Source organism: Oncorhynchus clarkii, chromosome 19 (assembly GCF_045791955.1).
Source record: "Oncorhynchus clarkii lewisi isolate Uvic-CL-2024 chromosome 19, UVic_Ocla_1.0, whole genome shotgun sequence".
Taxonomy (NCBI): Eukaryota; Metazoa; Chordata; class Actinopteri; order Salmoniformes; family Salmonidae; genus Oncorhynchus; species Oncorhynchus clarkii.
Genome location: NC_092165.1, coordinates 18660937 through 18676654, shown reverse-complemented (window position 1 = coordinate 18676654; position 15718 = coordinate 18660937). Strand labels below are relative to the sequence as shown.

General features: G+C 56.2%; 1 protein-coding gene across 1 annotated transcript in view; it reads left to right on the top strand.

The window, feature by feature from the left end:
* The window catches only part of LOC139374428 (hornerin-like), a 44097-nt gene that overhangs the window by 19001 nt on the left and 9378 nt on the right, over positions 1-15718 (top strand). The window contains exons 25-45 of the mRNA XM_071115476.1: positions 89-316; positions 503-571; positions 2390-2461; positions 2558-2704; positions 2927-3160; positions 3410-3481; positions 3926-4180; positions 4556-4744; positions 4862-4933; positions 5378-5632; positions 6008-6196; positions 6335-6523; positions 6947-7201; positions 7577-7765; positions 9134-9367; positions 9638-10108; positions 10835-11023; positions 11267-11499; positions 14483-14546; positions 14630-14755; positions 15344-15652. Of these exons, the coding sequence (XP_070971577.1) occupies positions 89-316; positions 503-571; positions 2390-2461; positions 2558-2704; positions 2927-3160; positions 3410-3481; positions 3926-4180; positions 4556-4744; positions 4862-4933; positions 5378-5632; positions 6008-6196; positions 6335-6523; positions 6947-7201; positions 7577-7765; positions 9134-9367; positions 9638-10108; positions 10835-11023; positions 11267-11499; positions 14483-14546; positions 14630-14755; positions 15344-15652 (4041 nt within the window). The remainder of the gene's footprint in view (positions 1-88; positions 317-502; positions 572-2389; positions 2462-2557; positions 2705-2926; positions 3161-3409; positions 3482-3925; positions 4181-4555; positions 4745-4861; positions 4934-5377; positions 5633-6007; positions 6197-6334; positions 6524-6946; positions 7202-7576; positions 7766-9133; positions 9368-9637; positions 10109-10834; positions 11024-11266; positions 11500-14482; positions 14547-14629; positions 14756-15343; positions 15653-15718) is intronic.

Genomic DNA, 15718 nt, shown 5'->3' with positions numbered 1-15718 from the left:
ACAGCGGCTCCCACTACAACCACAGCGGCTCCCACTACAACCACAACGGCTCCCACTACAACCACAGCGGCTCCCACAACAACCACAGCGGCTCCCACTACAACCACAGCGGCTCCCACTACAACCACATCGGCTCCCACTACAACCACAGCTGCTTCCACTACAACAGCTCCCATAGCATCAACAAAAGCTGGTATAACAACATCCACTGCTGTCCCTACCACAACGGCTCCCACTACAACCACAGCTCCTACTACGACCACAGCAACTCCCACTACAACCACAGCGGCTCCCACTACAACCACAAGGGCTCCCAGTACTGCAGTCCCTACGACCACAGCAACTCCCACTACAACCACAGCGGCTCCCACTACAACCACAGCTCCTACAACAACAGCGGCTCCCACTACAACCACATCGGCTCCCACTACAACCACAGCGGCTCCCACTACAACCACAGAGGCTCCCACTACAACCACAGCGGCTCCCACTACAACCACAGCGCCTACTACGACCACAGCAACTCCCACTACAACCACAGCGGCTCCCACTACAACCACAAGGGCTCCCAGTACAACCACATATACTCCCACTACAACCACAGCAGTTCCTACTACGACCACAGCAACTCCCACTACAACCACAGCGGCTCCCACTACAACCACAGCGGCTCCCAATACAACCACAGCGGCTCCCACTACAACAACAGCGGCTCCCACTACAACCACATCGGCTCCCACTATAACCACAGCAGCACCCACTACAACCACAGCGGCACCCACTACAACAGCTCCCATAGCAACAACAAAAGCTGGTGTAACAACATCCACTGCTGGCCCTACCACAACGGCTCCCACAACAACCACAGCGGCTCCCACTACAACCACTGCGGCTCCCACTACAACCACAGTGGCTCCCACAACAACCACAGCGGCTCCCACTACAACCACATTTGCTCCCACTACAACCACAGCGGCTCCCACACCAACCACAGCGGCTCCCACTACAACCACAGCGGCTCCCACAACAACCACAGCGACTCCCAGAACAACCACAGCGGCTCCCACTACAACCACAGCGGCTCCCACTACAACCACAGCAGCTCACACTACAACCACATCTGCTCCCACTATAACCACAGCAGCACCCACTACAACCACAGCAGGTCCCACTACAACCACAGCGGCTCCCACTACAACCACAGCGGCTCCCACTACAACCACAGCGGCTCCCACTACAACCACATTTGCTCCCACTGCAACCACAGCGGGTCCCACTACAACCACAGCAGCTCCTACTACGACCACAGCAACTCCCACAACAACAACAGCTGCTTCAACAACAACAGCTGATGTTATAACAACGACAGCAGCTCCCACTACGACCACAGCAACTCCCACTACAACCACATTGGCTCCCACTACAACCACAAGGGCTCCCAGTACAACCACATTTACTCCCACTACAATCACAGCAGTTCCTACTACAACCACAGCAACTCCCACTACAACCACAGCGGCTCCCACTACAACCACAGCGGCTCCCAATACAACCACAGCGGCTCCCACTACAACAACAGCGGCTCCCACTACAACCACATCGGCTCCCACTATAACCACAGCAGCACCCACTACAACCACAGCGGCTCCCAATTCAACAGCTCCCATAGCAACAACAAAAGCTGGTGTAACAACATCCACTGCTGGCCCTACCACAACGGCTCCCACAACAACCACAGCGGCTCCCACTACAACCACTGCGGCTCCCACTACAACCACAGTGGCTCCCACAACAACCACAGCGGCTCCCACTACAACCACATTTGCTCCCACTACAACCACAGCGGCTCCCACACCAACCACAGCGACTCCCACTACAACCACAGCGGCTCCCACAACAACCACAGCGACTCCCACAACAACCACAGCGGCTCCCACTACAACCACAGCGGCTCCCACTACAACCACAGCAGCTCCCACTACAACCACATCTGCTCCCACTATAACCACAGCAGCACCCACTACAACCACAGCGGGTCCCACTACAACCACAGCGGCTCCCACTACAACCACAGCGGCTCCCACTACAACCACAGCGGCTCCCACTACAACCACATTTGCTCCCACTGCAACCACAGCGGGTCCCACTACAACCACAGCAGCTCCTACTACGACCACAGCAACTCCAACAACAACCCCAGCTGCTTCAACAACAACAACAGCTGATGTTATAACAACGACAGCAGCTCCCACTACGACCACAGCAACTCCCACTACAACCACATTGGCTCCCACTACAACCACAGCAGCTCCCACTACAACCACAGCAACTCCCACTACAACCACATTGGCTCCCACTACAACCACAGCGGCTCCCACTACAACCACAGCAGCTCCTACTACGACCACAGCAACTCCCACTACAACCACAGCGGCTCCCACTACAACCACAAGGGCTCCCAGTACAACCACATTTACTCCCACTACAACCACAGCAGTTCCTACTACAACCACAGCAACTCCCACTACAACCACAGCGGCTCCCACTACAACCACAGCGGCTCCCAATACAACCACAGCGGCTCCCACTACAACAACAGCGGCTCCCACTACAACCACATCGGCTCCCACTATAACCACAGTAGCACCCACTACAACCACAGCGGCTCCCAATTCAACAGCTCCCATAGCAACAACAAAAGCTGGTGTAACAACATCCACTGCTGGCCCTACCACAACGGCTCCCACAACAACCACAGCGGCTCCCACTACAACCACTGCGGCTCCCACTACAACCACAGTGGCTCCCACAACAACCACAGCGGCTCCCACTACAACCACATTTGCTCCCACTACAACCACAGCGGCTCCCACACCAACCACAGCGACTCCCACTACAACCACAGCGGCTCCCACAACAACCACAGCGACTCCCACAACAACCACAGCGGCTCCCACTACAACCACAGCGGCTCCCACTACAATCACAGCAGCTGCCACTACAACCACATCTGCACCCACTATAACCACAGCAGCACCCACTACAACCACAGCGGGTCCCACTACAACCACAGCGGCTCCCACTACAACCACAGCGGCTCCCACTACAACCACTGCGGCTCCCACTACAACCACATTTGCTCCCACTGCAACCACAGCGGGTCCCACTACAACCACAGCAGCTCCTACTACGACCACAGCAACTCCCACAACAACCCCAGCTGCTTCAACAACAACAACAGCTGATGTTATAACAACGACAGCAGCTCCCACTACGACCACAGCAACTCCCACTACAACCACATTGACTCCCACTACAACCACAGCAGCTCCCACTACAACCACAGCAACTCCCACTACAACCACATTGGCTCCCACTACAACCACAGCGGCTCCCACTACAACCACAGCAGCTCCTACTACGACCACAGCAACTCCCACTACAACCACAGCGGCTCCCACTACAACCACAAGGGCTCCCAGTACAACCACATTTACTCCCACTACAACCACAGCAGTTCCTACTACGACCACAGCAACTCCCACTACAACCACAGCGGCTCCCACTACAACCACAGCGGCTCCCACTACAACCACAGCGGCTCCCAATACAACCACAGCGGCTCCCACTACAACAACAGCGGCTCCCACTACAACCACATCGGCTCCCACTATAACCACAGCAGCACCCACTACAACCACAGCGGCTCCCACTACAACAGCTCCCATAGCAACAACAAAAGCTGGTGTAACAACATCCACTGCTGGCCCTACCACAACGGCTCCAACAAAAACCACAGCGGCTCCCACTACAACCACTGCGGCTCCCACTACAACCACAGTGGCTCCCACAACAACCACAGCGGCTCCCACTACAACCACATTTGCTCCCACTACAACCACAGCGGCTCCCACACCAACCACAGCGGCTCCCACTACAACCACAGCGGCTCCCACAACAACCACAGCGGCTACCACTACAACCACAGCGGCTCCCATTACAACCACAGCAGTTCCCACTACAACCACATCTGCTCCCACTATAACCACAGCAGCACCCACTACAACCACAGCGGGTCCCACTACAACCACAGCGGCTCCCACTACAACCACAGCGGCTCCCACTACAACCACAGCGGCTCCCACTACAACCACATTTGCTCCCACTGCAACCACAGCAGGTCCCACCACAACCACAGCAGCTCCTACTACGACCACAGCAACTCCCACAACAACCCCAGCTGCTTCAACAACAACAACAGCTGATGTTATAACAACGACAGCAGCTCCCACTACGACCACAGCAACTCCCACTACAACCACATTGGCTCCCACTACAACCACAGCGACTCCAACTACAACCACAGCGGCTACCACTACAACCAAAGCGGCTCCCACAACAACCACAGCGGCTCCCACTACTACCACAGCTGCTCCCACTACAACCAAATCGGCTCCCACTACAACCACAGGAACTCCTACTACGACCACAGCAACTCCCACTACAACCACAGCGGCTCCCACTACAACCACAGCGGCTCCCAATACGACCACAGCAACTCCCACTGCAACCACAGCGGCTCCCACTACAACCACAGCGGCTCCCAATACAACCACAGCGGCTCACACTACAACAACAGCGGCTCCCACTACAACCACATCGGCTCCCACTATAACCACAGCAGCACCCACTACAACCACAGCGGCTCCCACTACAACAGCTCCCATAGCAACAACAAAAGCTGGTGTAACAACATCCACTGCTGGAGCTGCCACAACGGCTCCCACTACAACCACAGCAACTCCCACTACAACCACATTGGCTCCCACTACAACCACAGCGGCTCCCACTACAACCACAGCAGCTCCTACTACGACCACAGCAACTCCCACTACAACCACAGCGGCTCCCACTACAACCACAAGGGCTCCCAGTACAACCACATTTACTCCCACTACAACCACAGCAGTTCCTACTACGACCACAGCAACTCCCACTACAACCACAGCGGCTCCCACTACAACCACAGCGGCTCCCACTACAACCACAGCGGCTCCCAATACAACCACAGCGGCTCCCACTACAACAACAGCGGCTCCCACTACAACCACATCGGCTCCCACTATAACCACAGCAGCACCCACTACAACCACAGCGGCTCCCACTACAACAGCTCCCATAGCAACAACAAAAGCTGGTGTAACAACATCCACTGCTGGCCCTACCACAACGGCTCCAACAAAAACCACAGCGGCTCCCACTACAACCACTGCGGCTCCCACTACAACCACAGTGGCTCCCACAACAACCACAGCGGCTCCCACTACAACCACATTTGCTCCCACTACAACCACAGCGGCTCCCACACCAACCACAGCGGCTCCCACTACAACCACAGCGGCTCCCACAACAACCACAGCGGCTCCCACTACAACCACAGCGGCTCCCATTACAACCACAGCAGTTCCCACTACAACCACATCTGCTCCCACTATAACCACAGCAGCACCCACTACAACCACAGCGGGTCCCACTACAACCACAGCGGCTCCCACTACAACCACAGCGGCTCCCACTACAACCACAGCGGCTCCCACTACAACCACATTTGCTCCCACTGCAACCACAGCGGGTCCCACCACAACCACAGCAGCTCCTACTACGACCACAGCAACTCCCACAACAACCCCAGCTGCTTCAACAACAACAACAGCTGATGTTATAACAACGACAGCAGCTCCCACTACGACCACAGCAACTCCCACTACAACCACATTGGCTCCCACTACAACCACAGCGACTCCAACTACAACCACAGCGGCTACCACTACAACCAAAGCGGCTCCCACAACAACCACAGCGGCTCCCACTACTACCACAGCTGCTCCCACTACAACCAAATCGGCTCCCACTACAACCACAGGAACTCCTACTACGACCACAGCAACTCCCACTACAACCACAGCGGCTCCCACTACAACCACAGCGGCTCCCAATACGACCACAGCAACTCCCACTGCAACCACAGCGGCTCCCACTACAACCACAGCGGCTCCCAATACAACCACAGCGGCTCACACTACAACAACAGCAGCTCCCACTACAACCACATCGGCTCCCACTATAACCACAGCAGCACCCACTACAACCACAGCGGCTCCCACTACAACAGCTCCCATAGCAACAACAAAAGCTGGTGTAACAACATCCACTGCTGGAGCTGCCACAACGGCTCCCACTACAACCACAGCGGCTCCCACTACAACCACTGCGGCTCCCACTACAACCACAGCGGCTCCCACACCAACCACAGCGGCTCCCACTACAACCACAGCGGCTCCCACAACAACCACAGCGGCTCCCACTACAACCACAGCGGCTCCCAATACAACCACAGCGGCTCACACTACAACAACAGCGGCTCCCACTACAACCACATCGGCTCCCACTATAACCACAGCAGCACCCACTACAACCACAGCGGCTCCCACTACAACAGCTCCCATAGCAACAACAAAAGCTGGTGTAACAACATCCACTGCTGGAGCTGCCACAACGACTCCCACTACAACCACAGCGGCTCCCACTACAACCACTGCGGCTCCCACTACAACCACAGTGGCTCCCACAACAACCACAGCGGCTCCCACTACAACCACATTGGCTCCCACTACAACCACATCGGCTCCCACTATAACCACAGCAGCACCCACTACAACCACAGCGGCTCCCACTACAACAGCTCCCATAGCAACAACAAAAGCTGGTGTAACAACATCCACTGCTGGCCCTACCACAACGGCTCCAACAAAAACCACAGCGGCTCCCACTACAACCACTGCGGCTCCCACTACAACCACAGTGGCTCCCACAACAACCACAGCGGCTCCCACTACAACCACATTTGCTCCCACTACAACCACAGCGGCTCCCACACCAACCACAGCGGCTCCCACTACAACCACAGCGGCTCCCACAACAACCACAGCGGCTCCCACTACAACCACAGCGGCTCCCATTACAACCACAGCAGTTCCCACTACAACCACATCTGCTCCCACTATAACCACAGCAGCACCCACTACAACCACAGCGGGTCCCACTACAACCACAGCGGCTCCCACTACAACCACAGCGGCTCCCACTACAACCACAGCGGCTCCCACTACAACCACATTTGCTCCCACTGCAACCACAGCGGGTCCCACCACAACCACAGCAGCTCCTACTACGACCACAGCAACTCCCACAACAACCCCAGCTGCTTCAACAACAACAACAGCTGATGTTATAACAACGACAGCAGCTCCCACTACGACCACAGCAACTCCCACTACAACCACATTGGCTCCCACTACAACCACAGCGACTCCAACTACAACCACAGCGGCTACCACTACAACCAAAGCGGCTCCCACAACAACCACAGCGGCTCCCACTACTACCACAGCTGCTCCCACTACAACCAAATCGGCTCCCACTACAACCACAGGAACTCCTACTACGACCACAGCAACTCCCACTACAACCACAGCGGCTCCCACTACAACCACAGCGGCTCCCAATACGACCACAGCAACTCCCACTGCAACCACAGCGGCTCCCACTACAACCACAGCGGCTCCCAATACAACCACAGCGGCTCACACTACAACAACAGCGGCTCCCACTACAACCACATCGGCTCCCACTATAACCACAGCAGCACCCACTACAACCACAGCGGCTCCCACTACAACAGCTCCCATAGCAACAACAAAAGCTGGTGTAACAACATCCACTGCTGGAGCTGCCACAACGGCTCCCACTACAACCACAGCGGCTCCCACTACAACCACTGCGGCTCCCACTACAACCACAGTGGCTCCCACAACAACCACAGCGGCTCCCACTACAACCACATTGGCTCCCACTACAACCACAGCGGCTCCCACACCAACCACAGCGGCTCCCACTACAACCACAGCAGCTCCCACAACAACCACAGCGACTCCCACAACAACCACAGCGGCTCCCACTACAATCACAGCGGCTCCCAATACAACCACAGCAGCTCCCACTACAACCACATCTGCTCCCACTATAACCACAGCAGCACCCACTACAACCACAGCGGGTCCCACTACAACCACAGCGGCTCCCACTACAACCACAGCGGCTCCCACTAATACCACAACGGCTCCCACTACAACCACATTTGCTCCCACTGCAACCACTGCAGGTCCCACTACAACCACAGCAGCTCCTACTACGACCACAGCAACTCCCACAACAACCCCAGCTGCTTCAACAACAACAACAGCTGATGTTATAACAACGACAGCAGCTCCCACTACGACCACAGCAACTCCCACTACAACCACATTGGCTTCCACTACAACCACAGCGACTCCCACTACAACCACAGCGGCTCCCACTACAACCAAAGCGGCTCCCACAACAACCACAGCGGCTCCCACTACTACCACAGCTGCTCCCACTACAACCACATCGGCTCCCACTATAACCACAGCAGCACCCACTACAACCACAGCGGCTCCCACTACAACAGCTCCCATAGAAACAACAAAAGCTGGTGTAACAACATCCACTGCTGGCCCTTCCACAACGGCTCCCACTACAACCACAGCGGCTCCCACTACAACCACAGCGGCTCCCACTACAACCACATTGGCTCCCACTACAACCACAGCGGCTCCCACACCAACCACAGCGGCTCCCACTACAACCACAGCGGCTCCCACAACAACCACAGCGGCTCCCACAACAACCACAGCGGCTCCCACTACAACCAAAGCGGCTCCCACTACAACCACAGCGGCTCCCACTACAACCACATTTGCTCCCACTGCAAAAACTGCGGGTCCCACTACAACCACAGCAGCTCCTACTACGACCACAGAAACTCCCACAACAACCCCAGCTGCTTCCACAACAACAACAGCTGATGTTATAACAACGACAGCGACTCCCACTACAACCACAGCGGCTCCCACTACAACCACAGCGGCTCCCACAACAACCACAGCGGCTCCCACTACAACCACAGCTGCTCCCACTACAACCACATCGGCTCCCACTACAACCACAGCAGCTCCTACTACGATCACAGCAACTCCCACTACAACCACAGCGGGTCCCACTACAACCACAGCGGCTCCCACTACAACCACAGCGGCTCCCACTACAACAACAGCGGCTCTTACTACAACCACAGCGGCTCCCAATACAACCACAGCGGCTCACACTACAACAACAGCGGCTCCCACTACAACCACAGCGGCTCCCACTACAACCAAAGCGGCTCCCACTACAACCACAGCGGCTCCCACTACAACCACATTTGCTCCCACTGCAAAAACTGCGGGTCCCACTACAACCACAGCAGCTCCTACTACGACCACAGAAACTCCCACAACAACCCCAGCTGCTTCCACAACAACAACAGCTGATGTTATAACAACGACAGCGACTCCCACTACAACCACAGCGGCTCCCACTACAACCACAGCGGCTCCCACAACAACCACAGCGGCTCCCACTACAACCACAGCTGCTCCCACTACAACCACATCGGCTCCCACTACAACCACAGCAGCTCCTACTACGATCACAGCAACTCCCACTACAACCACAGCGGGTCCCACTACAACCACAGCGGCTCCCACTACAACCACAGCGGCTCCCACTACAACAACAGCGGCTCTTACTACAACCACAGCAGCTCCTACTACGACCACAGCAACTCCCACTACAACCACAGCGGCTCCCACAACAACCACAGCGGCTCCCACTACAACAACAGCGGCTGTTACTACAACCACAGCAGCTCCTACTACGACCACAGCAACTCCCACTACAACCACAGCGGCTCCCACAACAACCACAGCGGCACCCACTACAACAACAGCGGCTGTTACTACAACCACAGCTACAACCACAACTCCTACTACGACCACAGCAACTCCCACTACAACCACAGCGGCTCACACTACAACAACAGCGGCTCCCACTACAACCACATCGGCTCCCACTATAACCACAGCAGCACCCACTACAACCACAGCGGCTCCCACTACAACAGCTCCCATAGCAACAACAAAAGCTGGTGTAACAACATCCACTGCTGGCGCTACCACAACGGCTCCCACTACAACCACAGCGGCTCCCACTACAACCACTGCGGCTCCCACTACAACCACAGTGGCTCCCACAACAACCACAGCGGCTCCCACTACAACCACATTGGCTCCCACTACAACCACAGCGGCTCCCACACCAACCACAGCGGCTCCCACTACAACCACAGCAGCTCCCACAACAACCACAGCGACTCCCACAACAACCACAGCATCTCCCACTACAACCACATCTGCTCCCACTTTAACCACAGCAGCACCCACTACAACCACAGCGGGTCCCACTACAACCACAGCGGCTCCCACTACAACCACAGCGGCTCCCACTAATACCACAATGGCTCCCACTACAACCACATTTGCTCCCACTGCAACCACTGCAGGTCCCACTACAACCACAGCAGCTCCTACTACGACCACAGCAACTCCCTCAACAACCCCAGCTGCTTCAACAACAACAACAGCTGATGTTATAACAACGACAGCAGCTCCCACTACGACCACAGCAACTCCCACTACAACCACATTGGCTTCCACTACAACCACAGCGACTCCCACTACAACAACAGCGGCTCCCACTACAACCAAAGCGGCTCCCACAACAACCACAGCGGCTCCCACTACTACCACAGCTGCTCCCACTACAACCACATCGGCTCCCACTACAACCACAGCAGCTCCTACTACGACCACAGCAACTCCCACTACAACCACAGCGGCTCCCACTACAACCACAGCGGCTCCCAATACAACCACAGCGGCTCACACTACAACAACAGCGGCTCCCACTACAACCACATCGAATCCCACTATAACCACAGCAGCACCCACTACAACCACAGTGGCTCCCACTACAACAGCTCCCATAGCAACAACAAAAGCTGGTGTAACAACATCCACTGCTGGCCCTTCCACAACGGCTCCCACTACAACCACAGCGGCTCCCACTACAACCACTGCGGCTCCCACTACAACCACAGTGGCTCCCACAACAACCACAGCGGCTCCCACTACAACCACATTGGCTCCCACTACAACCACAGCGGCTCCCACACCAACCACAGCGGCTCCCACTACAACCACAGCGGCTCCCACAACAACCACAGCGGCTCCCAAAACAACCACAGCGGCTCCCACTACAACCACAGCGGCTCCCACTACAACCACAGCGGCTCCCACTACAACAACAGCGGCTCTTACTACAACCACAGCAGCTCCTACTACGACCACAGCAACTCCCACTACAACCACAGCGGCTCCCACAACAAACACAGCGGCTCCCACTACAACAACAGCGGCTGTTACTACAACCACAGCAGCTCCTACTACGACCACAGCAACTCCCACTACGACCACAGCGGCTCCCACAACAACCACAGATGCTCCCACTACAACCACAGCTGCTCCCACTACAACCACATCGGCTCCCACTACAACCACAGCAGCTCCTACTACGACCACAGCAACTCCCACTACATCCACAGCGGCTCCCACTACAACCACAGCGGCTCCCAATACAACCACAGCGGCTCCAACTACAACAACAGCGGCTCCCACTACAACCACATCGGCTCCCACTACAACCACAGCAGCTCCTACTACGACCACAGCAACTCCCACTACAACCACAGCGGCTCCCACTACAACCACATTTACTCCCACTACAACCACAGCAGCTCCTACTACGACCACAGCAACTCCCACTACAACCACAGCGGCTCCCACTACAACCACAGCGGCTCCCAATTCAACCACAGTGGCTCCCACTACAACAACAGCTGCTCCCACTACAACCACAACGGCACCCACTACAACCACAGCAGGTCCCACTACATCCACAGCAACTCCCACTACAACCACAGCGGCTCCCACTACAACCACAGCAGCTCCCACAACAACCACATCGACTTCCACAACAACCACAGTGGCTCCCACAACAACCACTGTGTCTCCCACAACAACCACAGCATCTCCCACAACAACCCCAGCTGCTTCCACAACAACAACAGCTGATGTCATAACAACGACAGCAGCTCCCACTACGACCACAGCAACTCCCACTACAACCACATTGGCTCCCACTACAACCACAGCAGCTCCAACTACAACCACAGCAGCTCCAACTACAACCACAGCGGCTCCAACTACAACCACAGCGGCTCCCACTACAACCACAGCTGCTCCCACTACAACCACAGCTGCTCCCACTACAACCACAGCGGCTCCCACTACAACCACAGCTGCTCCCACTTCAACCACAGCGGCTCCCACTATAACCACATTTACTCCCACTACAACCACAGCGTTTCCTACTACGACCGCAGCAACTCCCACAACAACCACAGCGGCTCCCACTACAACCACAGCGGCTCCCAATACAACCACAGCGGCTCCCACTACAACCACATCTGCTCCCACTATAACCACAGCAGCACCCACTACAACCACAGCGGGTCCCACTACAACCACAGCGGCTCCCAATACAACCACAGCGGCTCCCACTACAACAACAGCGGCTCCCACTACAACCATAGCATCTCCTACTACGACCACAGCAACTCCCACTACAACCACAGCGGCTCCCACTACAACCACAGCGGCTCCCAATACAACCACAGCGGCTCCAACTAGAACAACAGCGGCTCCCACTACAACCACATCGGCTCCCACTACAACCACAGCAGCTCCTACTACGACCACAGCAACTCCCACTACAACCACAGCGGCTCCCACTACAACCACATTTACTCCCACTACAACCACAGCAGCTCCTACTACGACCACAGCAACTCCCACTACAACCACAGCGGCTCCGACTACAACCACAGCGACTCCCAATTCAACCACAGTGGCTCCCACTACAACAACAGCGGCTCCCACTGCAACCACATCGGCTCCCACTATAACCACAGCAGCACCCACTACAACCACAGCAGGTCCCACTACATCCACAGCAACTCCCACTACAACCACAGCGGCTCCCACTACAACCACAGCAGCTCCCACATCAACCACATCGACTTCCACAACAACCACAGTGGCTCCCACAACAACCACTGTGTCTCCCACAACAACCACAGCATCTCCCACAACAACCCCAGCTGCTTCCACAACAACAACAGCTGATGTTATAACAACGACAGCAGCTCCCACTACGACCACAGCAAATCCCACTACAACCACATTTGCTCCCACTACAACCACAGCAGCTCCCACTACAACCACAGCAACTCCAACTACAACCACAGCGGCTCCAACTACAACCACAGCGGCTCCCACTACAACCACAGCGGCACCCACTACAACCACAGCTGCTCTCACTACAACCACAGCGGCTCCCACTACAACCACAGCGGCTCCCACTACAACCACATCTGCTCCCACTATAACCACAGCAGCACCCACTACAACCACAGCGGGTCCCACTACAACCACAGCGGCTCCCACTACAACCACAGCGGCTACCACTACAACCACAGCTTCTCCCACTACAACCACAGAGGCTCCCACTACAACCACAGCTGCTCCCACTACAACCACAGTGGCTCCCACTACAACAACAGCGGCTCCCACTACAACCACATCTGCTCCCACTATAACCACAGTGGCACCCACTACAACCACAGCGGGTCCCACTACAACAGCTCCCATAGCAACAACAAAAGCTGGTGTAACAACATCCACTGCTGGCCCTACCACAACGGCTCCCACAACAACCACAGCAGCTCCTACTACAACCACTGCGGCTCCCACTACAACCACAGCGGCTCCCACTACAACCACAGCGGCTCCCACTACAACCACATCTGCTCCCACTATAACCACAGCAGCACCCACTACAACCACAGCGGGTCCCACTACAACCACAGCGGCTCCCACTACAACCACAGCGGCTACCACTACAACCACAGCTTCTCCCACTACAACCACAGAGGCTCCCACTACAACCACAGCTGCTCCCACTACAACCACAGTGGCTCCCACTACAACAACAGCGGCTCCCACTACAACCACATCTGCTCCCACTATAACCACAGTGGCACCCACTACAACCACATCGGCACCCACTACAACAGCTCCCATAGCAACAACAAAAGCTGGTGTAACAACATCCACTGCTGGCCCTACCACAACGGCTCCCACAACAACCACAGCAGCTCCTACTACAACCACTGCGGCTCCCACTACAACCACAGCGGCTCCCACAACAACCACTGTGGCTCCCACTACAACCACATTGGCTCCCACTACAACCACAGCGGCTCCCACACAAACCACATCGGCTCCCACAACAACCACAGCGGCTCCCATTACAACCACAGCGGCTCCCACTACAACCACAGCGGCTCCCACTACAACCACAGCAACTCCCACTACAACCACAGCGGCTCCCACAACAACCACAGTGTCTAACATTACAACCACAGCTGCTCCCACTACAACCACAGCGGCTAACAATACAACCACAGCGGCTCCCATTACAACAACAGCGGCTCCCACTACAACCACATCTGCTCCCACTATAACCACAGCAGCACCCACTACAACCACAGCGGGTCCCACTACATCCACAGCGGCTCCCACTACAACAGCTCCCATAGCAACAACAAAAGCTGGTGTAACAACATCCACTGCTGGCCCTACCACAACGGCTCCCACTTCAACCACAGCGGCTCCCACTACAACAACTGTGGCTCCCACAACAACCACAGTTGCCCCAGAAACAACCACAGCGGCTCCCATTACAACCACAGCCGCTACCACTACAACCACAGCGGCTCCCACTACAACCACAGCTGCTCCCACTACAACCACATCGGCTCCCACTACAACCACAGCTGCTCCCACTACAACCACAGCCGCTCCCACTACAACCACAGCAACCACAGCGGCTCCCACTACAACCACTGCGGCTCCCACTACAACCACAGTGGCTCCCACAACAACCACAGCGGCTCCCACTACAACCACATTGGCTCCCACTACAACCACAGCGGCTCCCACACCAACCACAGCGGCTCCCACTACAACCACAGCAGCTCCCACAACAACCACAGCGACTCCCACAACAACCACAGCGGCTCCCACTACAACCACAGCGGCTCCCACTACAACCAAAGCGGCTCCCACAACAACCACAGCGGCTCCCACTACTACCACAGCTGCTCCCACTACAACCACATCGGCTCCCACTATAACCACAGCAGCACCCACTACAACCACAGCGGCTCCCACTACAACAGCTCCCATAGAAACAACAAAAGCTGGTGTAACAACATCCACTGCTGGCCCTTCCACAACGGCTCCCACTACAACCACAGCGGCTCCCACTACAACCACAGCGGCTCCCACTACAACAACATTGGCTTCCACTACAACCACAGCGACTCCCACTACAACCACAGCGGCTCCCACTACAACCAAAGCGGCTCCCAATACAACCACAGCATCTCCCACTACAACCACATCTGCTCCCACTTTAACCACAGCAGCACCCACTACAACCACAGCGGGTCCCACTACAACCACAGCGGCTCCCACTACAACCACAGCGGCTCCCACTAATACCACAACGGCTC